This window comes from Carassius auratus, chromosome 18 (assembly GCF_003368295.1).
Source record: "Carassius auratus strain Wakin chromosome 18, ASM336829v1, whole genome shotgun sequence".
Classification (NCBI taxonomy): domain Eukaryota; kingdom Metazoa; phylum Chordata; class Actinopteri; order Cypriniformes; family Cyprinidae; genus Carassius; species Carassius auratus.
In genome coordinates, this window is record NC_039260.1 from 6,905,666 (window position 1) to 6,930,180 (window position 24,515).

At 36.2% G+C, this 24,515-nt stretch overlaps 2 protein-coding genes across 3 annotated transcripts; both read left to right on the forward strand.

The window, feature by feature from the left end:
- The first annotated feature begins 2 nt into the window (after positions 1-2).
- utp4 (UTP4 small subunit processome component) lies at positions 3-5,790 on the forward strand. Its single transcript, XM_026287294.1, has 17 exons — positions 3-112; positions 491-663; positions 809-997; positions 1,238-1,322; positions 1,412-1,501; positions 1,607-1,818; positions 2,315-2,486; positions 2,590-2,681; positions 2,766-2,862; positions 3,709-3,773; positions 3,925-4,047; positions 4,214-4,370; positions 4,601-4,707; positions 4,800-4,895; positions 4,997-5,182; positions 5,425-5,535; positions 5,623-5,790. Exons 2-17 carry the CDS (start codon positions 505-507, stop codon positions 5,737-5,739), a joined length of 2,058 nt encoding a protein of 685 aa, XP_026143079.1. The 5' UTR covers positions 3-112; positions 491-504; the 3' UTR covers positions 5,740-5,790.
- Positions 5,791-6,900: 1,110 nt separating this feature from the next.
- LOC113118251 (VPS9 domain-containing protein 1-like) lies at positions 6,901-23,825 on the forward strand. 2 transcript variants are annotated; one of them, XM_026287296.1, is made up of 16 exons: positions 6,901-7,050; positions 7,552-7,624; positions 8,091-8,282; positions 8,879-9,038; positions 9,850-9,961; positions 11,202-11,264; positions 11,823-11,875; positions 12,096-12,183; positions 12,579-12,664; positions 12,753-13,270; positions 13,510-13,639; positions 14,255-14,460; positions 16,095-16,179; positions 18,870-18,974; positions 21,804-21,917; positions 22,702-23,825. In XM_026287296.1, the coding sequence occupies exons 1-16, from the start codon at positions 6,952-6,954 to the stop codon at positions 22,712-22,714; spliced, it is 2,097 nt and encodes a 698-aa protein (XP_026143081.1). In that variant the 5' UTR covers positions 6,901-6,951; the 3' UTR covers positions 22,715-23,825. The 2 variants fall into 2 exon arrangements, with proteins under 2 accessions (XP_026143081.1, XP_026143082.1); XM_026287297.1 differs by having other exon boundaries at positions 6,952-7,050; positions 21,804-21,921.
- The last annotated feature ends 690 nt before the right edge of the window (positions 23,826-24,515 follow it).

Sequence of the window (24,515 nt, forward strand, 5' to 3'; positions counted from 1 at the left end):
ACGCTTCCCTTCCGGGTCAGGGGTAACCAACGTGGTGTGTCTTGCAGCCCAACGTGTGCGCTTCTTCTTAGTGGTAAAACATCTAAAAGAGAATAATAAATAAGAAAAGAAGGTAAGGAAAGAGATTGTACTTTTTTTTATTTGCATTATGTTCTTCTCGGACCGTACGGTATGATGTATGTGCCACCTAAATCAGTAGTTAACCTAACTTAAGTTAACTAACGTTAACGTTACTTCAGAAAGACATTTTCAGAGACAAACTTAAACACGAGGCGCTTAGTCGAACTGTCTAAAAAAATAGCAAATTATGATATAAATACACTGTTACATTTGCAGTTATATAAACATTTAGGGTCCTAATGTCGGTCGCGTCTCTGTAACGTTAGTGAACAGTAACGTTTCGCACTGATTCAACTAACTTTATTATTGTTATTTGATCAAAATAGCAGACTCTTCTTTGACTAAAACAATGTTCTCGTGATGTCTACAGATCTCGGATTAGCGATGGGGGAGTTTAAAGTTCACCGTGTTCGGTTCTTTGATTATATGCCGTCGGGAATCAGAGCCTTGGCTTATAATCGAGATACTGAAAGGATGGCAGTGGCGAGGATTGACGGATCAGTGGAGGTTTTCCACTCTTCAGACAGATTTTTCCAAGAAAAGGTACCTTCAGTCATATTTATCAAATAGATGGTCATAAGACAACTCTGTCTTAGTATTGGGGACCAGAGCTACATTGATAAAATGGTTTTTGACCAGCAATCACTTTGTTAAATATGCGTAATAATTACATTTCCTTTGTCCACAGATCATCCCTGGCAGAGAGCAGTGTGGGATTGAAGGTCTGTCCTGGGTTGGGCAGCGTCTGTTCAGTGCAGGACTCAACGGTGGAATAACGGAGTATGACTTGACAAACCAGAAAGTGAAATACACCGTAGATGCCTATGGAGGGCCAATCTGGACTATAACAGGCAATCAGCAAGGAACACACTTAGCGGTATGTTTACTATGTGTACAATAACAAAAATCAGCCACGGGTAATGTATAAATGTCATTGCATTAGATAATAAAATAAAATTCTAATTTTAACAAATGATTTGTTCAATTGTAAATAAACAATACATTCAGTTGTCATGTAAGTACGTTCTTGTTAATTATATTCCAGTCATATGTTCTGTTTAAATGTATGCTGAAGTGTACTTCAGAAAAATAAGGTTTTTTTTTTTGGCATCTGTAGGTTGGTTGTGAAGACGGAACTGTGAAACTGTTTGAGGTGAATGAAGACAAAATACAGTTTGAGAGAAATCTGGATAGACAAAAAAGTAAGACTGTGGTTCTATTTTAAACTTTCAGATGAATATAATTTGTTATTGAATTAAAAAAAAATAATACCTGATTACCTATTCCATAGGCCGCATCATCTCTCTGTCCTGGCACCCATCAGGCTCCAAAATAGCAGCTGGAATGATGGATATGATCCAGATATTTAATGTAGAGACAGGTAAATGGCGTCATTCCTCTAGAATGGATTACTGTATTTAGTTAAGTAGAGTTAGTAGAAGAACTGGAAATATGAATGTAATCAAGTGTTTAATGTGTTTTCTAGGACACTCTGTTCACAGGATGCTGGCTGACAGAGGGGTCGGGACATCCCGCAGTAAGGAATGCGTGGTGTGGAGTGTGGTCTACCTCTCGGATGGGACAATCATCAGTGGAGACTCTGTGGGAATGGTCAAATTGTGGGATGATCAAACCGGTACACTAATCAAAAGCCATAATGTCACAAAATGTGATGTGCTGGCATTATCAATCTCTCAGGTGAGAAAAATGACATTTATGACTTTATTCACTACTGCTCAAAACTTTGGGGTCATTGATATCTTTTAAGGTTTTCGAAAGAATGGCTGCATTTATTTGATCAAAAATACTGTAAAAACAGTATAGCTGTGAAATGCTATTACAGTTTATAAAGTTTAATATTCTTTCGAATGTAATGTATTTTCTGTGATGGCAAAGCTGAATTCTCAGCAGCCATTACTTCAGTTTTTAGTGTCACATGATCCTTCAGAAATCATTCTAAAATTCAGATTTAGTGCTCGAGAAACATTTCTTATTATCAGTGTTAAAAAAAAAAAAGTTATGTTTTTGTGGAACCTGGTTAAAAAAAATTTCCCATGAATTTTTGTTTGAAAAAAGTGTTTAAAAACAGCATTTATTAGAAATAGGAATGCTTAATAACATTAAAAATATTTACTGCCAACTGTACTGTAAGAATTGGACAGGATAACATCTTATCATACCTCTTGAATGGCAGAATGAGGACAGCCTTGTTGCCGGGACTTCAGAAGGAACTGTGGTACAGTTTCAGTTCGTCTCTGTGGTTTTGGGAAAGGATGACAAAGAATGGGTCCGAACCAGAACATTTAAGAACCACACACATGACATCAGAGCAGTGGCAGAGATCACGACAGCTGTGGTTTCAGGAGGTGAGTTTATTCTTAGACTATTCAAACAGAGCTGCCAAATCATCATACCATACGACTGAAGTATTTTTGTTTAAAATAGTTTAATAGAGCATTCTCGTCTCAGGTATGGATGCACAGCTGGTCGTGAGACCTTTATTAGACAAGATTGAAGTGAGATCAGCGGCCTCGGCTTTAAGGAAGATTCACTTTCCACATGTGAGTATTGTGACTTTTACATAGACAGCATGATTGTATTTGATTCTTAATAGGAGGAACTTGTTGTGCTCTGTTGCATTGCAGAGGAAACTGGTGTCCTGTGCGAGGAAGTCAGGCCTGATGCTTTTCCAGTATTCTGGTCATCTGGAGCTCTGGAGACTGGGAGAGAGTGAAGGAAAAGGTGAGGATAATATTCAGTGTGAACTTTGATATAGAATACCAGTTAAAGGAAACTCCTAATCATTTTGTACAATTAGTATTTTAGAAAAATAGTAAAGTATTTAAAAGCTACGAAATGGCATAAGTGGAAATAAGGAAATTAAACTACCATTTAAACGTTTTGGGTTAGTAAGATTTTCTTTTTTGAGAGAGAAGTTATAGTTTTATTCAGCAATGTCACAATAAATTGATAAAAATTGACAGTTATTTATTATTATTATTACAAGACAATTGTAATGAAACTAAATATTTTTTATTTAGGAAAAAATTGCTGATCTTTTGAACATTTAATTAAAGAATCCAAAAAAAATTTTTTATTATGTTTTATACAAAAACAAATTTTTTTTTTTTTTTTTTTTTTTAAACACCAATTCAGGATCTTAGAATGATTTCTGAAGGGTCATATGACATTGAAGATTGGAGTCACTCAGCTTTGCTATCAGAGGAACAAATGGCATTTTAAAATATAAATTTTAATTTTAAAAATATTTAATCAAATGAAAGCAGCCTTTGTTCTTTTTTAGCTTTGTCTTATTTCTTCATGACATTCGTTCTGGAATGCTTTTATACAACATTCCCATACAGAACATTGTTATTTCTGGTCGAGCTCATGATGGAATGTTTTATAAAACTAATGTCAAGCAGAAAAGCGATACTTAAAATAATGAGAAACAAGTTTAGTCAAGTGCCTTTTTCAAACTCTCAAACTTTTGACTGATCACACATGAAATAATTTCTAGTGTTTATTTTTAGTATGAAATGTTCAAAATTTCTTTTGTGATGTTAACTATCGGTCTTCTGTTGTCAGCCACACCAGGAAGCAGTTTATTTGTAAAAAGAAATCCAGAGAAGCTGCTTCATTTGAAAGTGAAGGTACAAGTGCTTGTTGTGAAAATTGTCATTTGATTAAAATAATTTCACAGAATACCTATTGAAAAGTCATCTGTAAAACTTTAAGCAGAGTGTGGTGAGAGTTGTGACACTCAAATGAATGAAGTGATTGAGCTGTGATGTTTATCTGCAGGGTGAGGATCACATCGGCTGCAGTGCCGTGTCTCCCTGTGGAGAGTGGATTGTGTACTCCACAGCCAGCAGTCTACGGCTCTACAGGCTACACTTTGACAATAACAACGTCAGCATCACCAAGGTACTATAGATTTCCACAGAGCTGCATGAAAACACATTACATGGTTTTGCATGCTAAAGAAATGCATAGATTTTCATTGAATTTAGAAGAATCTGATGACCTCAGATAAGGCCCCATGAAAACAGTTAAACAGTAGACCAACAGTTTTTTTTTTCTCTTCTTTTAGATATCAAAACTTCCAAAGGTACTCAGCTCAGCCAATCAGCTTTGCTTCTCCTCAGACTCCTCCTATTTGTTTTCCGCCTCCACACAGTCATCAGTGCACTTAGTTTCTCTCAGCCAATCAGGATGCAAGTTTGTGGGAACCCTTAAACCTAAGTCAGGTGAGAGGACTATAGGGTTTGGTGTGAAAAGCGTTAGTTTTGTCATTAATACTTAATTTTTTAAGTTGATCGAAATGCATTTTCATATAATGTTACAAAATATTTATATTTCAAATAAATGCTGTTCTTTTGAACTTTCATTCATTCACAAATCCTGAAAAATAAAAATCACAGTTTCCAAAAATATTTAGCAACACGACTGTTTTCATAAAATCATTCATCGTCCTCAGGTTCCCATCAGGCCATTCACTTATTAGCTGCCAGTGAGGATGGCAAATGGCTGGCCTCTGCAAACAGTGACCACGAGGTTCACATCTACAACCTGCAGACACGGAAGGTGTGTTGTGTTCAATGACCAGAATGTTTATGTAACCTTATAGAAACATTAGACCGAAGATGGATGTTTAACAACGACCTTATACGTTTCAGGTTCATTGCACGGTTCCTGTCTACAGCTCTGCCGTCACCGCCATGGGTATTCACCCAACTACAAACTGTCTGTTCATCATGTATGCAGATCAACAGGTAATCACTGAGCGCTCATGACAACTTGCATTGAATAGCGTAAGGGTGAAGTAGTAGGTTTGATTGTATTTCTTGGTCTCATGTGTTCTTGTTCACCACAGATGTGTGAGTATTCCATAGAGCAGAACGAGTACACGGATTGGAGCAGAACAGTGCAGAGGAAGGGCCTTCATCGCTTCTGGTTGGAAAGAGACACACCGTGTCTCAATGTGATGTTCAATCCACAAAATCCATCCCATGTGATCCTGCATGATATGTACATGCTCTGCATCATTGACAAAAGCCTGGTGAGAAAGAATCAAGTTCAGAAAGCATTTGCCAATCTTATTTAAAGGATGCAATAGGTGATTTTCTTCAGAAACTTTTTTTTTGTTATACTGGTTGAAAGTATCTTCACAACCCAATAGCAATCATTAAGTTAAGTAGTTTAAATAGATTTACCTGTATTTATATATAATATTTCCAATGGTAGTTAGATTTTTGTAATGTATTTAATCAATTTATGTACTTTAATGTGTTTCTTTTGTAGCCACTTCCTGATGACAAAACTCAATTTTACAATCAGCTGACTCTGAAGAGCCTCCCGGAAGAACAGAGGAAATCTCACAGCCATGCTTTTAAAATCTCCAAGACCTTCAAGGTGTGTGTGTGTGTGAGCCACATATACTTTTCTTCCCCAGAAATGTGGATAAAAATTGTATTACTTAACTCTGTGTCTGTTTTTTAGGATATCCTGTTTGTTGAGCTGATGTCGGATCAGTCTCTGGTGGTGGTTGAGCGCCCACTAGAGGATGTCGCCACTCAGTTGCCTGCACCCATCAAACAAAAGAAATTTGCCACATAAGGAGGAACCACTCGATCTGTATGTGTGTGGCCCCAATGAGGAAGTGTTTTTTTTTTTTTAAAGAGACTGCAAATGGTTCCCTGTTTCCCCCAATGTAAAAACTGCTGTGACAGTATTAAAAAGAAATATTTACTGTACCTGCTGTGTTGGTCTTTTGTCTAAAAAAAAGTTAAGTTTGGTATCTTCAGGTATGTTATGATTATGTTATTGTTAACAGTAAGAAGTTTTCAGTAATTAAAATAAAGCAGAAATGTAAATATTATGTAGGGGAAAAAAGAAAAGAAAAACTTAAGCTCAACTCAAAATGTTTAAATGCTTTAGCAACTAACTGAAAGTTCAGGCTGAAGTATTAAAATGACTTAGGGAAAAAACTAGTAAGCGTTAAAGTTATATAGTAATTAATATTTCAAAACAATTGAAACTGACCAAAGTACATGACAAAAATTAATAAAACAAACTAAAATAAAAATGTTTATAATGTACAGTATAAATAATACTGAAATTTACACGGCATGACATTGTGGCATCTCAGGTTTTCTATAACTCCAGCACTTCACTCATTCATCACTTTGAAAAAGATAGAAATATGGTAGTACTAAATTATTACCTTGTTCGTATGTCATTGCATTTATTGCTTTGTAACAACGCGAAATATAAAGCATTCCAAAGAGTCCGTTTAAGGTATAACAAATAAAAATAAATTATTATGAACACTATAACATTTTTTCTTTCTATTTCCAGTTATATAATACGTAACTTACGCACATTATTTCATTTTTTATCTAAGGTTTTGATTTTTTATTATTGTTTGTTTTTAATTCATACAATCATACCTCAAGTGTCAGTTCAAAAGCAATAATTCAGAAATGTCAAACAACTATTATAAGTGTGCTGTATTTTCTTTGTTTATTTAAACGTATGCCAGGAATAAGCATAGACAGTAAAAGAAAGGGTATAAGCCAAGGGCGTAACTTTGGGTCTACCATTGGGGGGGTTAAACTTGCGGCATATTTGAAATTAATAAAGAAAATTGAGGGGGTTATATTAGTTGGATCTGATTTTTGGGGGGGTCATGACCCCCCTAACCCCCCTGCAAATTACGCGCATGGTATAAGCTATGAGTTCATCTCCTTTTATTTTGAAAACGCCGTAATTACGTCACTAGGTGGTTGTTGCGGATTGTCGACAGACTCGCGCGATTGTTTTGGCAGGATGGCCGCTCCTGTCAGTGACAGCAGTCAGAGACCGCTGCAGAACGCCATGAGACTTGTAAAAGTTGCCATTCAGCTGGATACCGGCAACAGACACAAGGTACGGATGTTTAAATATTTTAACCTGTCCTGTTTAGTCCATATATGGTCATATTTAGCCAATAAATGCATGTGAGCGTGACGTCATTTATCAGCGTAAACACTGATCGAAGTCGAGAACCCCAATGATTTCCCGTTTTTATACAGTATATGGATTTTCCCTACAAAAATGTAAACTTTATTCAATAATAATCCTGATAATGTCTTTGGATAAAATCATATCAATGCTCATATGAAGAGTTTCTTCTGGTTTTAGATTGTTTAAAGATTCATCATGGCTAGTCTGACATTTCGTTGATAAATCATGTTGTGTTTCTCTTTTTTTTTTTCTCTTTTTTTTTTTTTTTTTCTTTTTTTTTTTGTGGATGGTTATGGCAATTCAAGATACACCAGAACCGGACACCTAGCAAAGACTTCAACATAACTCTATGGCACTATGTTACAGAACACATCCCATTAAATCTTCCTGCCACCCACTGTGATTATTTATTTTCTTTTATAGGAGGCGTACTGTGAATATTTGAGAAGTATCAACTACATCTCTCATGCTCTGCTTGAAGATGCCACATCTAAACGTAAGTTAGTCATCATACTTAATTAAGAAATCTCTTCAACCTTTCTATTCAAATTAAATGTGTGCTTCCTTTCAGGCTTCAAAGGTTGTTTCGCAATGCAATTTATTTCCTCTGCTTTAGTCATTGTCATGTGGTGTAAACTGGCTTTCTATTTCAAGAGAGAACTTTTAAGGAAGAGATTGTATGTGTTAATGTGTCACACATTTGTGTGCTTCATCATGACATCAAAGTTAATTTAATTAACAAGACACACCGGGTCAAATTTATCTTACTTTTTGTAGATTGCATTAAATGATTATTAAAGCCCTATTAAGATAAGGCTATATATCACCTTTGTTCAATTTCTCAGGCTTATGTTAAGCTTGCCTGGTTGATTAGTGACTCCACTGTCCTACTCTACATTTAAAGTTCTGTTTTTATGGACAGAATGTGACATATGACTTTTATGCGCTTCTTCTTCTTGCAGAGGAGGGAGAGATGGAGTCGGTGGAATTGGAGAAGATGGTGAAACTAGTAGATCAATGTTTAGAGAGGGTTAAATCATGCATCATGAGGAAGCACGAGTCCCCAACAGCTGTCATTTCCTCCTCTTCTCTTTCCAGTTCCCAACAGACCGCCTTTCCAGCTATTACTGCAGCAAATAATTCCAAACCGACAGGTGAGCCTTTATTTACTTTATTCTGGGCTTTTAATAAGGGTGTATATGAAGGTGCTACTTGTATGTATTAAACATAATGACAATTCTTTAAAAAATATTATTTATACACTACCATTCAGACGTTTGGAATAATGAAGTTTTTTAATGGTTTGAACGAAGTCAGGCTGCATTTATTTTATCAAATACAGTAAAAGAAAGAAAAAAAAACAGTAGTTTTGTGAAATATTGTTTACATCTAAAATGTAATTTACTGTTGTGATGACAAAGCTGAAACTTCAGCAGTGTTCAGTTTCACATAATTAATCAGAAATCATTCCAATATGCTTAAATATTAATAATTGGTGCTTAATGTTGGAAAACATTTTTATTGCTTAATATTTTTGTGGAAACCATGATACATTTTCTTTGGTTTCAGGATTCTTTAATGAACATCATTTATTTGAAGTAGAAATCTTTTGTAACATTATAAATGTCTTACTGTCAGTTTTAAACAATTTAATGAATTCCTTTAGGATAAATTACAAATTTAACTTTTCACGTCTTAAACTTTTGAATGGTATTGTATCTCAGTTTACACAAAACTCCTCTTCCTGTAGACACACCTAATGCATCTTCATTGGTTTCTGAGACCAAAAGTAAAGAGCAGCCCACCAGACATCGCAGAGTCCTCTCTGAGGGAGGGGAGACTGACTCCCCCTTCCTGCCACCTGAAGTCTTCCAGAAGCTTCAGACAATGGATTTACAAGACAACCGAAAGTAAGTCAGTGAAATATTGAGTTTCATAACCTCTGTATACATAACAGCAGAATGTGGGAGTACCTACATAATGATGGGTACGGAGCTCAATATCATTAATCGTTCACATCTTTTTGCCAAAATATAGTATGATATACAAAGACATACGAGATAACAAACAAACACATGAGTAAATAACATTGAAAACTATACATTACTGTTATATAATTATATAGGCTAATAAATGTTTCATAAGTCATGTCTCATGATCTCAGAGCTCTACATTAAATAAAAGTGTTATAATTAACTTTAACTTGCTCCATAATGAATGCCCCTGTTTTGTTAAATTAGATTCGGAAAGAATAATATGCTTGTTTGAATAAGATACAAGATAGCCTCTGTCAAATACTTGAAAACTGAATATGATGTTTCAATTTTAATGGATGTTATTCAAATAAAGTTATTTAAGAAAGCAAAAAGCAATAATGTCAACAAGTTTCTGGATGCTGCCTCCGCAGGAAAAAGAGACCTTCAAAATTTGAAGATTTTGCTTTAAAATTGCAAAAAAAACTATTGTAAATAATTTATTATATATATCACACATTTTTTTAATGGTTCACATGATGCTTCACGTTGCACATAATTAGTTACATGCACTTCCACTGAACGTTGACCCAGTCAGTTGATCTTTCAAGGCTATCAGTTTTGTGATAGAGAACAAATCTATTCTGCATCCATATGAAGAATGTTAATAGCACATCATGTTTTTCTAGTCTCTCTGTCCCTAATGCACAGTATGTACACAATAAGAAGTTCTGTATGTGTGTGACAGGGAATTGACGCCTATTGAGGAAGCGTCACGTCTCAACCAGAAACTTAAGGCTAATTATGAGGCTCGGCTGGCAAGACTTACCCCTGGTCAGGCCACGCAAAAAACCTCATTGGTAAGTCTGGAATAAAATCATTTGCTTATGTATGCTCACTGCAGGAAAATAATACAAAAAAAATTATAATAAAAAGAAAATTTCAAAAAAAAAAAATTTCACATTGTTATTTATACCTTGTGTTCAAGAGCTTTCATAATATGTATAAAATTGTATATGTGTGTGGAAAATCCGTAAACAATGAACTCATTATTCGACCCAATTTCAGATGTTTACGCACGTGATCTGTTACCTTAATGCGCGCATGCGCAGAACACGTCAGACGCCACACCTTCTGTTTTAAATGGCTTTGCGCGAGTCACTAAACTCACGTCCATGTGTAGCGACCGCTGCGACGCCTGCTGTGGTTTTGGGAGCCAGTCCGGTGATTAGAGCCGTGAACGCAGACAAAGGCAATTCATATGTAATAATTTGAGGTCGCTATCGCAGTACTGTCGTAGTTTTAAAGAGCAATATCGCATTTACTTCTACGGTAAGTTCGTTTAAACGCACAAACAGTGCGTGGTTTCCAGTTCTCAAGAATGATCCGGAGACACAGAGAAACGCCAGTGGATATCCGTTTATACTGGAAAAAAATCAAGACATTCTGGAAGGTTCGTTTTGGTATTATATTATATATGTATTCGCGTGGTGACAAAGCAAGATACCTAATGCCTCTCAAACGAGTTACGTATTAAGTCCTTTTATGGTTTGGGTTAAAACTGCACTTTTTTGGTATGTTAAATTTTCTTCCGTTAATTACAATGAATCATTTCCGTTTAAAAATCCATTGCGTAAAATGATACAATATATGAAAATATTTTAAGTTTGAAAATAATTTCATTCTGCCATATGGCCCATCTTATCTGCTTTTACTAATTTGGCATTATGCATGCTGCTTTTTAACTTTAATAATAATTAATACAATACTTTTTGGATGTTTGACTTTTAGCTCATTTGAGATTACTTGATTATTTTAAATCCGTTTATGTGCAAATGTGTGATTTACATTTAGGGAACAACTGGTGGCCAGTTGAAGTCATTTCGTTTTTGTGGATATGGTGGAGGTTTTCTGAATATTTAGTGTTCTGTCAGTTTGTTTAATTGTGTGTTTAAAACTATATGCACTATCATGTAACTAAGTAACTTTTTAAGTAACTTTTTTTTTTAACTTTTTTTCTTCTTCCAATGAGTAAATGTTAATAAAGTTGAAACTGAAGTAATTATTTGTATAACACTGGTCTGTTTTTTTTTATCATAGACCCTCTCACTCCAGAGGCAGATGATGGAGAATCTAAAAATAGCTAAAGCCAGGCAAGATGCAGTATCCTTAAGAATTTCTGTAGGTGTGGCTTTGCATTAAGGTTCTGTTGTTAAATCAGCCTGGAATTAGGCAGGTGTTAAAATGTAGTCGTTTGTGAATCTGGTGGCCGTACTTGGATTGTTTTTCCAATCGTATCTGTTTCATTATTTTCTTTCCATCAGTAATTTCTGCCAATTAAATACACTGTTGTTGAGGTTATTACATAAGATTACCAATGGGTTTTTGATGTATATTTTAAGTTCATCAATGTTTGAACTTTGAGATGCTTTTGATGAATGAGTGACGAGTCAACACCTCTGTGACCTCCTGAAGAATTTAATGTAGCTTAAGTGAAATCGGATTCATTCTTAATTCATTCATTCATTCTTAAACATACACCCAACACATTTAAAGTTTAGTTTTTGGTTTTTCACATGTCTGCATGTGAAAAACCAAATGTTAAGTGTGTTGGTTGAATGTTTAATCAATGTGCTGTGAGCAAGGTTTGCCTTCTGCTGATAGCTTCTTCTGAGTGTGGTAATTGTTCAAATGTTTGGGAATTTTCCTGAGTTCATGCAGCTTCAAAGAAAAATGGAGGAAAGGAGACTCAGGTTGCAGGAAGAAGCCAACAGGTGAGCCTTTCTGGTCCATAGGGCATATGAAGATATTTAGCTGGCTATTTATTTGCAAATGTTGTATGAGTTTTGCCTGTTTCAAATTTGTTGTGTGTTGTGCATGACATAATACCTTGTAATAGCAAAGGCATTATCTAAACACATTTAAGATGCCTGTTTAATGCATAAATGAATACTGTGTGTTAATTTGGGCTCATGCAATTGTGTGTTTTTGCAGGAGGTTTGCAAACTGTGGGACCATGACACCTGAGGAACAAGAGCAGCGGGTTCTGTATGCAAGTGTGCTTGAATATGAGCAAGATCATGTAAGTTTATTTATATTGTAGCTTTTTAAATTATATCTTTTGTGTATTTTTGCAACTGCATATTTAACTATTTTTTTCTGTAATGGCAAAGCTGAATTTTCTTCAGTTTCACATGATCATTCAGAAATCATTCTAACATGCAGATTTGGTGCTTAAGAAACAATTTTTATTATCACAGTTGTGATGCTTTTTTCTCCAAGATTCTTTGATGAATAGAACAGCATTTATTTAAAATGGAAATCATTTGTATCACAATAAATGTCTTTACTTTTGATCAGTGTAATGCATCCTTGCTGAATTAGTGTTTATTTATTATTATTTTTTTTTAATCATGCTGACTGAACATTAGTGTATGTACACATGTATAAATAAAGATTTTATTGGTTTAATCATAGGAATGGCCAAAAGTTTGGAAAGCTAATCTGAAAAAGAATCCGAATGATCCAGTGCTGGTTTCAGGTCTCATCTCATGTCTTCTCAGGTAGGTTCATGCTGTCAGATCATCTGTAAGCATAACAGGGTTTCTTCCATATCTTGTGTCATCTGGTTCTTTTCTTTTCCAATCCCAGCTACCCAGACCATCCAGTCATGAAGTTGCTGAAGAAGCTTCAGTATCGGGTGTATAACAGACTGTATCCTATAGTGAGCCAGGGTGTTCCTCCGAACACAGCACCTGGTCGCTCACTGCCCTTAAAGCCCTCGCACAGCGCCCAAAGCCTGCTCCTGTCTGACAGTTTTATCTCTCCGCAGCAGAGCCCGCTCAAATCTGCTATGACACACAGCTTATCTGATGCCTCCATCTCCCTTTCCCCATCCCACGACCTCAACGCCAACGACACGCAGTCCGAGACCGACCCAGACGAATCCTCAACTCTGGTCTCCACAGATAGGGAGAACTCTTTTGAGGATCTAGAGAAGTTTCTTACTCAGCTGGACTGGGTTTCTTCTCACAGTGGTGATGATATGGACTCTGATGTGACCTTTGACACAACACGCGTAGACCTCAAATATCATATTAATCATCTTGAGGAGCGGGCTTTGAAGGAACATTTGAAGGCCATCGTCAAAGACATCCACAATGCTATTGGTAAGTATGTGTTTTTTCTTTTGTGATTGAGTGCAACATGTGAGTTCAGCATTTTTAGAAATCCCCTGTTATAGCCAGTGGGATCTGTATGGATGTATCATGTGTTTATACTGCGTCAGGGTGTAACCAACGCCTGAGCATCATAATCCACCATAAATGTGTTTGTAAAAAGTCCTTTTATGAATCTGACCAGTTGCCTGATTGTCTATGGTAAATGGATTTATCTTTGTGTGAAACAGATCGCCTGCTGTCTCTGTGTCTTCTCTCTTTTGAATGTCTCAACACTGCAAATTCTAAGGACCAATGTGTGGCGAGTATAGAGGAAGTCTTCTTCACGCCTATTTGGTGCCCTCTTTTGGCACTTTTTAGGTAAGTCACAAAGTAATTGTTGGAGATTTGAGTTTTTTTTGTCTTTAGGTAAATGTATGTTTATTTTTGAAAAGTCTCACGAAATCTGATGTAATTGATTAAATACAAATACATAATTAATAAAAAAAAATATTCATTTTCAACTTAATGACTAGTGTACAAAAAGAATTAGGTACTTAATCCCCTGTTGCACAGATCTCAATTTAAAATATTTTTTCTTATGTGAAGTAAATACAATATTTTAAATTTATTAATATTTAATTAATTAATATTTATTAATGTTAAATAATACAAATATATGTAATTTTGTTTTTCCTTATTCAAAAATAGAATATTCAAATAACTTGCTTTTCATGGCAGAGTTAGCCCAGTCATGTTGAATCATTATTTGAATTATCAAGACTGAGCAGTAGATGGCACTGTTAATCTAAAATTCAGTAGTCCCATCTTAATTTGTCAATTTGTATCATAGGGATTATTCTTTGGTTAGAGCATGGCTGCAAATAACCATAGTTCCTTACAACTGCTCACAAAGTCATCAGAGCACTTTCTTAGATGCTGTATGTTTTAGCAAATTGCATATAAATGATTTGGGGTTTTTTTGTGATGCTTTAGGAAGGTGCATCGAGAACGGGAGCTGGCTGTTGAGAGCAGCATGCGTCTTCATCGTAATGTTTCACCTGGTGATGTTGGTGTTCCATCTAAATTGTTCCCAAGAGACCCAGCTGTGCTGCATGGTTCCTATCCATACGAGTCAGCGGTGCAGGAGCTGAAGCTTCTGTGTAGAGACTATTGTCCTCAGAAGAAACTGGAGTGTATTGGTAAGAGCATAAATTTAAACCACAAACCCTTTGTGTCTGTCACTTTAGGGCATGTTTATACCTGGTCACTTCAAGCATTTTCTATTTCTGGATAACAATGCCCTACAAAACGCTTTCGAGAGATTCAGATTTAAATCTGATCGTTCAAAACACTTCAGGAGATGTTTTGGGATGCATTCCAGACGAACCTGGACAAGTGTAAATGCATCTGGTTGTTGAAATCCTGTGTAAATGTTACTCCTCTCCCAAACGTATAAAAAAAAAAAAAAACGTGTGTAAGCGTGTTATAGGCTATATGACGTCAGAGCAAGATATAACAGTGCTAATGCAACATGCATCGCCACAGATGAGTAGTTGAATATTTCTTCAAGTCGGCTTGCAAGGCTACAAATTAAGATGAAAGTACATTGCAGAAGCTCAACACACAATAAAATTTGAGACTAAATTGTTACGAGTGCTGATGCCGTGCTCTCCCCTTTTGTAGTCTTTGATCTTGAAATTATCTGATGATGAATACAGTGTAAGCAAATATGTATTCGTTGACGTGAAACGTTAATTTAGCAGAGTTTTTTTTGCAGATCTTAAAATTAAAGATTTATATTCTTTTTGCAGAGACACATTTGTAGCCACAAGTGTAAATGGGACTGTTTGAATAAATCGGATAGATATTCAATCACTGAAAACACATTAAGTTTTAAACGGGACCTCGGTGTCCAAATGGAATTGCAAAAATAAGATGTTTTCAATCAGGTTTACCAAACACTCATAAAAAAAAAAAAAAAATCAGCTTACAAATGGCTCGCTTCTAGCTATCTCTGTATTAAACTGGGATAGTAGAAAGTATTGTAACATTTTAGAAAACTATTCCTGCAACCTAAAAATCATGCTTTAATAATGATAATTATGAATTTAGAAGCCGTAATTGTGACTAGTAAGGTTTTTTTTTTTTTTTACACAAAAAATGGTACAAAGATCTGATAGTCTTAAATAGACATACTAAGCTGCATAGCTTAAAGACAGTAATAATTGCTCAGAAGAAAAGTAAAAATTCTGACATTGAACATTTGAGATTTGTAATAATTGATGAATGCAAAGTTGAGATGAAGAAAAATCATAGTTTTGACAGTTGAAATTAAGATGACTTGATATTATAATTTTGACATGTCATGTTTATTCCTTCACAAAATAATGCTTTGGTAAATCTTTTTTTGTTTGTGAAAGAAATCTGGTTCCATATTTTTGCCTTTTAAGCAAGGTTTTCATAAATGTAATCTTTTGGACATTGTTTGAAAACATATTCTTTTTTTCTACCCCTAAAGGGTGCATATATTTTAAATGGATAGTTCACCCAAAAATGACAATTCTTTCATCAATTATTCGCCCTCATGTCCTTTCAAATCCATAAGGCCTTCATTCATCTTTGAAACACAAATTAAGGTATTTTTGATAAAATCCGAGAGCTTTCATATCCTCCCTAGACAATAATAAGTAATGACAGAATCTTAAAATTTTGCATGAACTATCCCTCTGAAAGTGCTTACCAATGCTTATATGTACCCTTATAGTTTAAATATACACCTATGTCCTGTCACACCTTTTAATTGTTTTTTGATTTCAGTTGTTTTTCGTTGCAGTGAGAACTCTACGAATCATCTGTGGCTGTGCTGAAGAGTACTGCCTCCTGCAAGAAAATGATCCTCAGACCAAATCAGCAGCAATGTGAGTATGCACAAGTCTAAACATAACAACTATTATGTTCCTGTGAAGCTCCATCCTTTCAGAAAAGTACAACGAGTCATGAAGGAACTTTGTCAGAGTTCAGAGTCCTGAGAGCAATCTCATGCTTGTCCGCTGGCCTTGTGTCAGACTTCATCAGACCTCACGGAGGCCAAAGCTCAGCAGGGGTTCTGTCTTGACCCTCTGGCCCCCGCGGGGCGCTCGGAGCTGACTTCCTCTCTAAGTGGGTCACCCTGTCTGGAGCAGACTTTGGCCTTGATGCACTTTGAGAGAGGGTCTGAGTGTCAAATTGATCCAGTAATGCAAAGCAAAAGTGAGCCTTATCTATTGCATATAGAGACTTGCGGCTCTGCTTATGTTCTAGTTGAAGCTCATCTAATTTGCAAAACTCTTGAATTCCGGATTTACAGCATGAACGGGTGTGTTCCACCAGAGTAAAATCCAGAGACTGTGTGGGTTTGTTCAGGTTTATCAGAGTGAATGCACTTGGCTCAGATTCCCGTGTGGTAATTCTCCCACAGACCTCAGCATCTGCTCCACTCTTTTGGAAAACATCTTAAATTTCCTCCCATCTCTGCTGCGATCTTGATGGTTAAAGTGCGAGCTCACGCTAGCGTTCTGCGCTGGGAGATTATGTGGGCTGTTCTGATGTCTGAAACCTTTTGGCCCTGCTACACCCATCAACACAAGCTGCCTGTTCATCTTTCTCTCTTGATTTTGTGCTTCATTCTAGGAAGCAAGGGTAGAATGAACACTTCAGTGTCATATCTACATGTCTCTTTGCATCACAGTTTGCAGAGCGTTGGCTCGCTGGTGACGCACACGCTCAGCGTTTTTGTGCCCCATATCTGATGTAGATGCTTGTTGTTGTTTAAGCACTTGTACAATGACTCACATTTGTGTTTTTTCCTTTAAGAAAGAACATTTAGCCGATGTGAAATGTATGGAAATGTATCAACTGGTCCAGACAGTTATACATACCGTACTATTCAGTATGTCTGTGGTGATGTAATTTAAAAACCAGGGGCAAAGCAGTCTGTGTTGCAGGCAGAAGTGTAGAGTGCAGACCGTCTTGTCACAAGTATCTAATTTGCATTAATCATATTTGTATATAGGACTGCTCAACTATTTTTACATTAAATCATTTAGCAGACTCTTTTATCCAAATGAGGACAAAAGCAGTCAAAACGGAGCAATAAAATGTAAATGGGCACATAGTTTGGCTATCTAATTACACATAACATGGGTTTTTAGTTTGTCCGTTAATTTTTTTATAATAAATAGGACAACAAAAAGATGGAAAAGAGAATGCAATTGTTAGAGGGTAGTTTTTTTTATTTTTATTATTTAACACTATTTTGATATTAAGTTTGGGCTTTTAAAGAGGAAAAAAAATTGCATCGCTGTGAAGAAAGGTGTCTAAGAAAAAAAATCTATTAATTGCAAATCCCTAAATTTGTTTAAAAGCTAATTTTAATATTTATTGTTAAATATTTCTGCAGTTAAATTTTATATATTTTTTTATTAATTTAATTTATTAATAATTAAATGATAGTTATTTAATTATCAATAAACTTTAAAGCTTCCTTTTATTTTTTGGAAAGCCGTATTGTTATACTATTTATGATTTTGCTATTAGATGGTTTGGTTATACTGCCCATCCCTAATTTTCATATGTTTGTTTATTCTTACCAGAACAATGTACAGTTGCTTTCCAACGGTTTTGGTTCGTTAGCATTATTTGGGTGTATTCAGTCCCGTGCTTGAACTTTGGTTTAAAAATGATTATGCTATAAAGGCATCAGCGATCCGAAAGGAAATGTGTCATTGTGAGACTTGTCCTGATTTTGCCCTGGTAGCACAGCCAAGGCGCATTCGGGCTTTGTTTTGCTTTTAAGTTTGTGTTTGGTTGTGAGGGAGAATGAATGTCCTCATGCATGCATGAACATGAACAATTTAGCCATTCTCACCCTTTTTTCGGTTGTTCTGTTCCATTGTCTCTCCTCTTTCTCACTCGCACACTTTCTTCTCCTCCTTTCTGGATTACATTCAGTCGCACTTAAATTTATATTGATGTTTCCTTCTGCACAGCAGTCATTTCCTCTGTCTGTCCATCTTTGTATTAATCTTTTGTCTTTTCTCTAGAGGGGGTGTATTGGTCTATAATCTTTGTTTTTTCGTTTCTTACAAAGCTCATGCATTTGCTCTTTTTGTTTTTTTGCAACAAATTTCATTACCATCATCACCCTTCAAGTTCACATTGTTAAATTCAGTCCAATTTTGCCCTCGCTGAAAAAGCTTTTCAACATATGCTCAGATTTTGCCATCATTTGACATACTGTACAGGCTTGAACAAGCTAACTGCCACGTCATGCCAGCACGCCTTGAATGAGCGTTATTTTGATCGCAGCAGAAACTGTGTTGGAACAGAGATGATGATGGTATTCAGAGCTATTCTCACCTGTATGAAACATATCAGGTGTCCTGCAGTCCGTCAGGAAAGGGGACACCAAGCTATTTTCTCACGCAAATGTCCCTCCGACGCACGAATCATGGGGTTTGTCTGTTCTTCCTGAGAACAGCTTATTCTGCCAATAAATTTAATTGGATTTGTTTGTTTACTTCATCTAATCAAATTTTTTTTGTGTGTTTTTCCATGTTGTCTTTCTCAGTGGTGCCGATGACCTGTTGCCCATTCTGGCGTTCGTGGCTTTACGAAGTGAAACGCCTCAGCTGGTGTCTGAATGTGCTGCATTGGAAGAGTTCATTCACGAGGGGTGCGTCTTCAATATAAAGTGCTGTTGAACTCTATTCTCTGTTCTATTCTCTGCTGTTATGAACTGAAAATGAGACGTGGAAAGTTGTGTAGAATAGTGAGAGAAGGCCCAAACTCTACTCTACTGTGCATGTGCCTCCCATCAGGCCATGTCTCTTAACGTTCTTTTGTAAAGTCAATCTCTTTTTACATTTAGATGTTATAATGAATGACGTGACTATTAGCATGTGATATCAGTTGCAAGTAACCACAGAAGGGTCAATGAGAAAATATTTTTGTAATGCTTTTAAAGAAGTCTCTTGTGAAATATTATAATTTAAAAGTAACTTTATTTTACTATGTACCAAAAGGTCATTTAGTCTAAATGTTCAGCAGCCATTACTGTAGTCTCTAATATACTGATATGGAATTCAAAAAATATTGCTTCTCAATGCTGTGCTGTTTATGATACTTTTGAATAGTATCCAGTTCTTAGCTTTAGACTTGGCATGAAACTATCAGATCAAAAAGCAAACACAAAATTTGTAAAAGATTGTCCAGTTGATACATATATGGCTAAATGATATATATATATATACTGTATTTTTCGGACTATAAGTCGCACAGGAGTATAATTCGCATCAGTCCAAAAATACTTCATGAGGAAAAAGAACATAAGTCGCACTGGACTATAGGTCGCATTTATTTAGAACCAAGAACCAAGAGAAAACATTACCGTCTCCAGCTGCGAGAGGGCGCTCTGTTTTCAGTGTAGACTACAGGAGCACTGAGCAGTGTAGAGCGCCCTCTCGCAGGTGTAGACGGTAATGTTTTTACTTGATTGTTTTCTCTCGGTTCATGTCAAATTAATTTTGATAAGTCGCACCTGACTATAAGTCACAGGATCACATAAAACAATGAAAAAAAGTGTGACTTATAGTCCGGAAAATACGAAATATATGTATATGTGTGTATGTATGTTGTTTATGAGTTAAATTATATTGTTATAATGGGTTAAAGATCTGCAATTCCAGCCTGACTAAATATAATGCAATAGAAAATGGCAAATCTCAGACAGCCTATAAAACCCATCGACAGTCTGTCAAATCTTTGGCATCAGTTGTTGAAATTGTTGGGGTAGGTGATGCTGTTTGGAAATTTGGCTCGTCATATCCTTTTAAGTGCCAGTCTCGCTGTCATTTGGGCACGTATCAAGTATCGACAGAACACGAGCTCACTTGTTTCCAATAATCGAAATGTCTCAGATTTTGTGCATAAATATGTCAGCTAGAAAAATACCCTCCAGTCTAAACATGTTGGAATAAACCCATAAGCAAATATTACAGTTCTTGGTGATATGAGTTCAACCTTGGTGCCATCTTTTATGTTTGTTTTTTTTAGCAGAGGATATCACAACAGTGAGTGACTGTTTGACCTGTTTCCTGAGCAGCGTTATGGGTATTCATTGTCACCCCTCCTGCGCTGTACTCTTGCGTGTCTACTCAGACCACAGCCCTGAGCTCTGTTTATCAGTATAAAACTGGACATTTTTACAGGCTGGTTAGATTGGCACTTAACAAGGAATTGTGGGGATATTCTGGTTTGGGTTTTTCTCTCCCTATGAAAATACAAATAAAACCTCTTTAGATGTTTGTGCTGCTCGGTGGTTTGGATCTGAGGGTGGAACTCTTTGCAGCGTGTGAGGAAAGCTCTGATAGGAAGTGTACTCATTCTCAGGCACAGTTAACAGGTTTCCTTTCATTTGGACTATATGCATGTGTCTTAGACTGATTTAAAGGAATAGCTCATCAAATTCATTTTTTATAATTTTTTTTCTGTTCACCAACTGTTCATAATAGCAGGATTAAAAATTATCAAAAGGTACTGTGGTCCATCTCTCAGGCCATCTGAGATATAATGCAAAAATGTAAAAAAAAATTGCATTGCATCTCTTGCTCACCAATGGATCTTCTGCAGTGAATGGGTGCCTTCAGAATGAGATTTCAAACAGCTGATTAAAAACATCACAGTAATCCACCGGTTTTGTGAAGCGAAAAGCTGCATATCCAAGACATTTTCAACTTCAAACCATTGCTGATGGCTAAAATATGAGTTCTTTATCCAAAATATTGCTTTCTCCAGTGAAAAAGTATTCTTGTCTGAATCAGGAGAAAGATATCAGATCTAACATGCAGCAGAAGCAACGGTTTTAAGTTAAAACACCTTGATGTATGTGTTTCTTTCAAACGTACAGCTTCCCAAGATGTTAATTGATGGACTGGATTCTTGTGGGTTATTGTAATTTTGTTTTTACTCTGACGGCATTATTTATGTCACTGCACTGGTGAGCAAATGAGGTAATGCTCAATTTCTCCAAATCTGTTCTGATAAGGAAACAAACTTATCCACATCTTGGATGACCTGAGCATGAGTAAAGTTTCAGCAAATGTTGATTTCTAGGTGAACTATTGCTTTAAATCATATGAGAGATTTGTTTTTTATACAAATTTAAGCTTTTTATTGATCATCTGCCCCTCAAGCAAGTCTCAAATGAAATATGACTTTATGGCACAGGTTTAAAATGACTTGAGGGCACAAAATGATTGTGTTTGAGCAAACTTAGTTTAATGAACCGAATGATCTGTCTCATACTGTCTTTTTCATTTCTCCCTTCCTTTCTCTTCTCTCATCACATTCCCTAACATGTTACACACTGGCTCTTGGCTTCAGCTTGATCTCGTGTCTTAGTCTCATTAGCAGATGGGTTCACTTGAAGTTGACCCTCAGTGGAAGAGATCTTGTTTTCCCTTGTGAGCCGAAGCGTTAATGAAGTGTTTATTTATGTCTACAGGTATCTGATCGGAGAGGAAGGGTACTGCCTGACGTCAATGCAGAGCGCGCTGACCTACGTTGAGTCATTGCTCTCGGGTGGGGCTCCACCCCCCGGCTGCCAAAGCCACCTGGCGTAGGTAAAGCAAGTCATAAGTTTATACTCTGTGATACACACCGACTCGAAACCAAGTCAGCTACCTACATGTAGGCTACATAGATTACCATCCCAATTCATAATTAGATGAAAATCTTTGTCATTTTTTTTTCTTCCTTTTTCACATTACCAAAAAAAAAAAAAAAAGATCTATTTCAAAGGACGTTCTTTTTTTTTTAACTTTCTATTTATTTGAAAATAACAACAAAAAAATCCCTGTTACTGTCGGACAATGTGACAGTTATCCATGTTTATCCAAAGGTTTTACTTTGCAGAGTGTGGCGTCTTTACAGCTGTCACTTACGCTATCGCGTCTCATGTTGAAATGTGTTCCTCTTTCATCATCCATCACTGAACAGCTTAAATGAAACCAATAGAATAGGAGGGGCTGGGCGGTACCCTTGGATCACAGCCAGATGTGTTGCTCTTACCTTGATGGATAAATTACATTGACCTTGCTGAACTTTGAACTTCACTTCTTGAAGTGAAATGTTGCTGTTTGTTTTTGCCCACAGGGTGAAGTTTCTATTCAAGGTCACGTTACTGATATAATAATAGTCTACGGTGGTTTAAGTTCTAATTAGATTAGCCAACGGAGACTGCTAAATGTGCCAAAACGTCAAACAAGCTCCCAGCCAGAGTGGTGCAGAACACTTTCATTTGCTTTTGCTTCTCTAACAGTCTCTAATCTTAGAGTAGCTGGCTGGCTTGCATGGTTCTTGTTCATCCAGTTTAATTAGAGCCGTTTGTGTTTTGGTTCTAGGTGCCTTAGCTGACGGAAAGATCTCATCGTGTTTGACAGTCCTCAGGAGTTGGTCTATCTCCTCTGCTCGGCCTTTTCAAGTCCCAAATCAGGCCAGACTTCAGTTCTGTTCAAATCTTCCCCACCTACTGCTTTTGAAGGGACTGGAGAAGGTTATTCGCTGTGTTTGGGCACTACAAGGGAGGTTCATCCGCATGTTGTTAGAATTATGATTAGTATTTTAGCCCAAGCAAAAAAAAAAAATGTATTTATGAGACTGAATGGGATTAAATGAGCCAGATGTTAGGAAAGGATTTGTGGAAAGGTTAGTTGAAATGTGATTATATTTTTTTTATATATCTATACAAATGTCAATGTATCCCATTGATTTCTTTCTTTTGTTTTTTTTTTGGTCATATATATTTCTCAGATCATTTTATCAATGCAAATGAAAGACAAAAGCACTACTAGCATTTATCATCATGTAACACCCTATTTATTAAACCATATAAAAAGAGACACTAGTTGAGTTTTTGTATTATTTTAGCTCAGAGTTTTAGCCATTTTGAGCTTTTTGTACTGTTGTAACATAATGGAGAAAAATTGTTAAAGGATCTGTTAAACGTTTATACTCCGAGCTCTGCATTTCTCTTGCAAGTAAATATACCACTAAGCGGACAGGCATCATGTTCTTAAGCAGTATAGGTTTTATCTATTTCTTTTAAAATATCTTAATTTGTTATTTAATTGCTTTTCACTCTAATAGTCAAAGTAGTGAAATCAATGTGAAAAAAAAAAGTTTGGATGTGCAAGAAACATTAATGCTGCTGAACCGTCTGTCTTCAGTTACTGAGGTTGAATAGGAAATGGGAATAATAAAATCATTTGTATGAGCAAATGCATTAATGTATATATTTCTATGTTTTGTCTGAGCAGAATGTGTGTGTTTGTTGCTCAAGATTTGTAATGTGAATGTAGCCTGAATGTCTTTGTTTCAGAGACAGCGGCCGTGTATTTTGTTTTGTTTTTACAAAACCTTCCCAAATTCTTCGTACCCGATCATTAGGATTGGATAATGCACATGGGCATGGTTTAAAAGTGCACAGCATGTGAATTTTCTAACAATAAAGACATATGTAACCCTTTTGGGTGGTTTTGTTTTCCTCTTCTTAAATCTTCCATGATTTATAATACCTTTCGATCGATTGTTTAAAATTCAAAAGGCGGGGAAATCGTTGGGAGAAGCGATTGCTCAGAGGGAGGCCGAGTTCCCTGATGGGCAGATGGCTGGATTGTTCCGAAAGTTTCCGGGCCTAAGGAGAAAACATGCCACTCTGAATCAGGAGGCTTAACCTCTGTCCTAGAATACCCTCTGTGTGGATGACGATTACTCTAATGGCTTCACTGTGTGACTTTGTCTATGGGCGGCCTTTTAAATCTCTTCCAGTCCACTTGTCTTGTCCCTCTACATAAATGCCCCAATTCCTGTCTGTGTTTTGGAGCTGGCACCCAAAATAACCTGTGACAAGCCTCGGGGTTAAACACCAAAACACAGCAAGAGTGGTTAGGGAAAGTTTGCAAACCCTTATCTGTATGCATTCAATTTGATCTATAAAAATGGACGATTAAATTGTGCAAAATTGCATATAAAACATTAACTATTCAGTCTCCCTTTTTGTGAGATTTTGCATCCCTGACAGTTTCTCTTTTTAACTGTTTGTAAAATTTCAATGAATTCACCCAAAACTGAAACCTGTTATTCACTCAACCTCATGTCATTGAGAATATCAGTTTTTTGTGCTCCAATGAAGAAAACCAAATCCGTTTGGAATGAC

Bases quoted from the DNA above. Each gene is read 5' to 3' on its own strand.
- utp4 (XM_026287294.1), top strand. From the start codon at position 505: ATGGGGGAGTTTAAAGTTCACCGTGTTCGGTTCTTTGATTATATGCCG. The intron at 4,048-4,213 runs GTACTATAGATT...CTCTTCTTTTAG, and splicing joins ACAACGTCAGCATCACCAAG to ATATCAAAACTTCCAAAGGT. The intron at 4,371-4,600 runs GTGAGAGGACTA...CATCGTCCTCAG, and splicing joins AACCCTTAAACCTAAGTCAG to GTTCCCATCAGGCCATTCAC.
- LOC113118251 (XM_026287296.1), top strand. From the start codon at position 6,952: ATGGCCGCTCCTGTCAGTGACAGCAGTCAGAGACCGCTGCAGAACGCC. The intron at 11,876-12,095 runs GTGAGCCTTTCT...GTGTTTTTGCAG, and splicing joins TTGCAGGAAGAAGCCAACAG to GAGGTTTGCAAACTGTGGGA. The intron at 12,184-12,578 runs GTAAGTTTATTT...GTTTAATCATAG, and splicing joins TTGAATATGAGCAAGATCAT to GAATGGCCAAAAGTTTGGAA.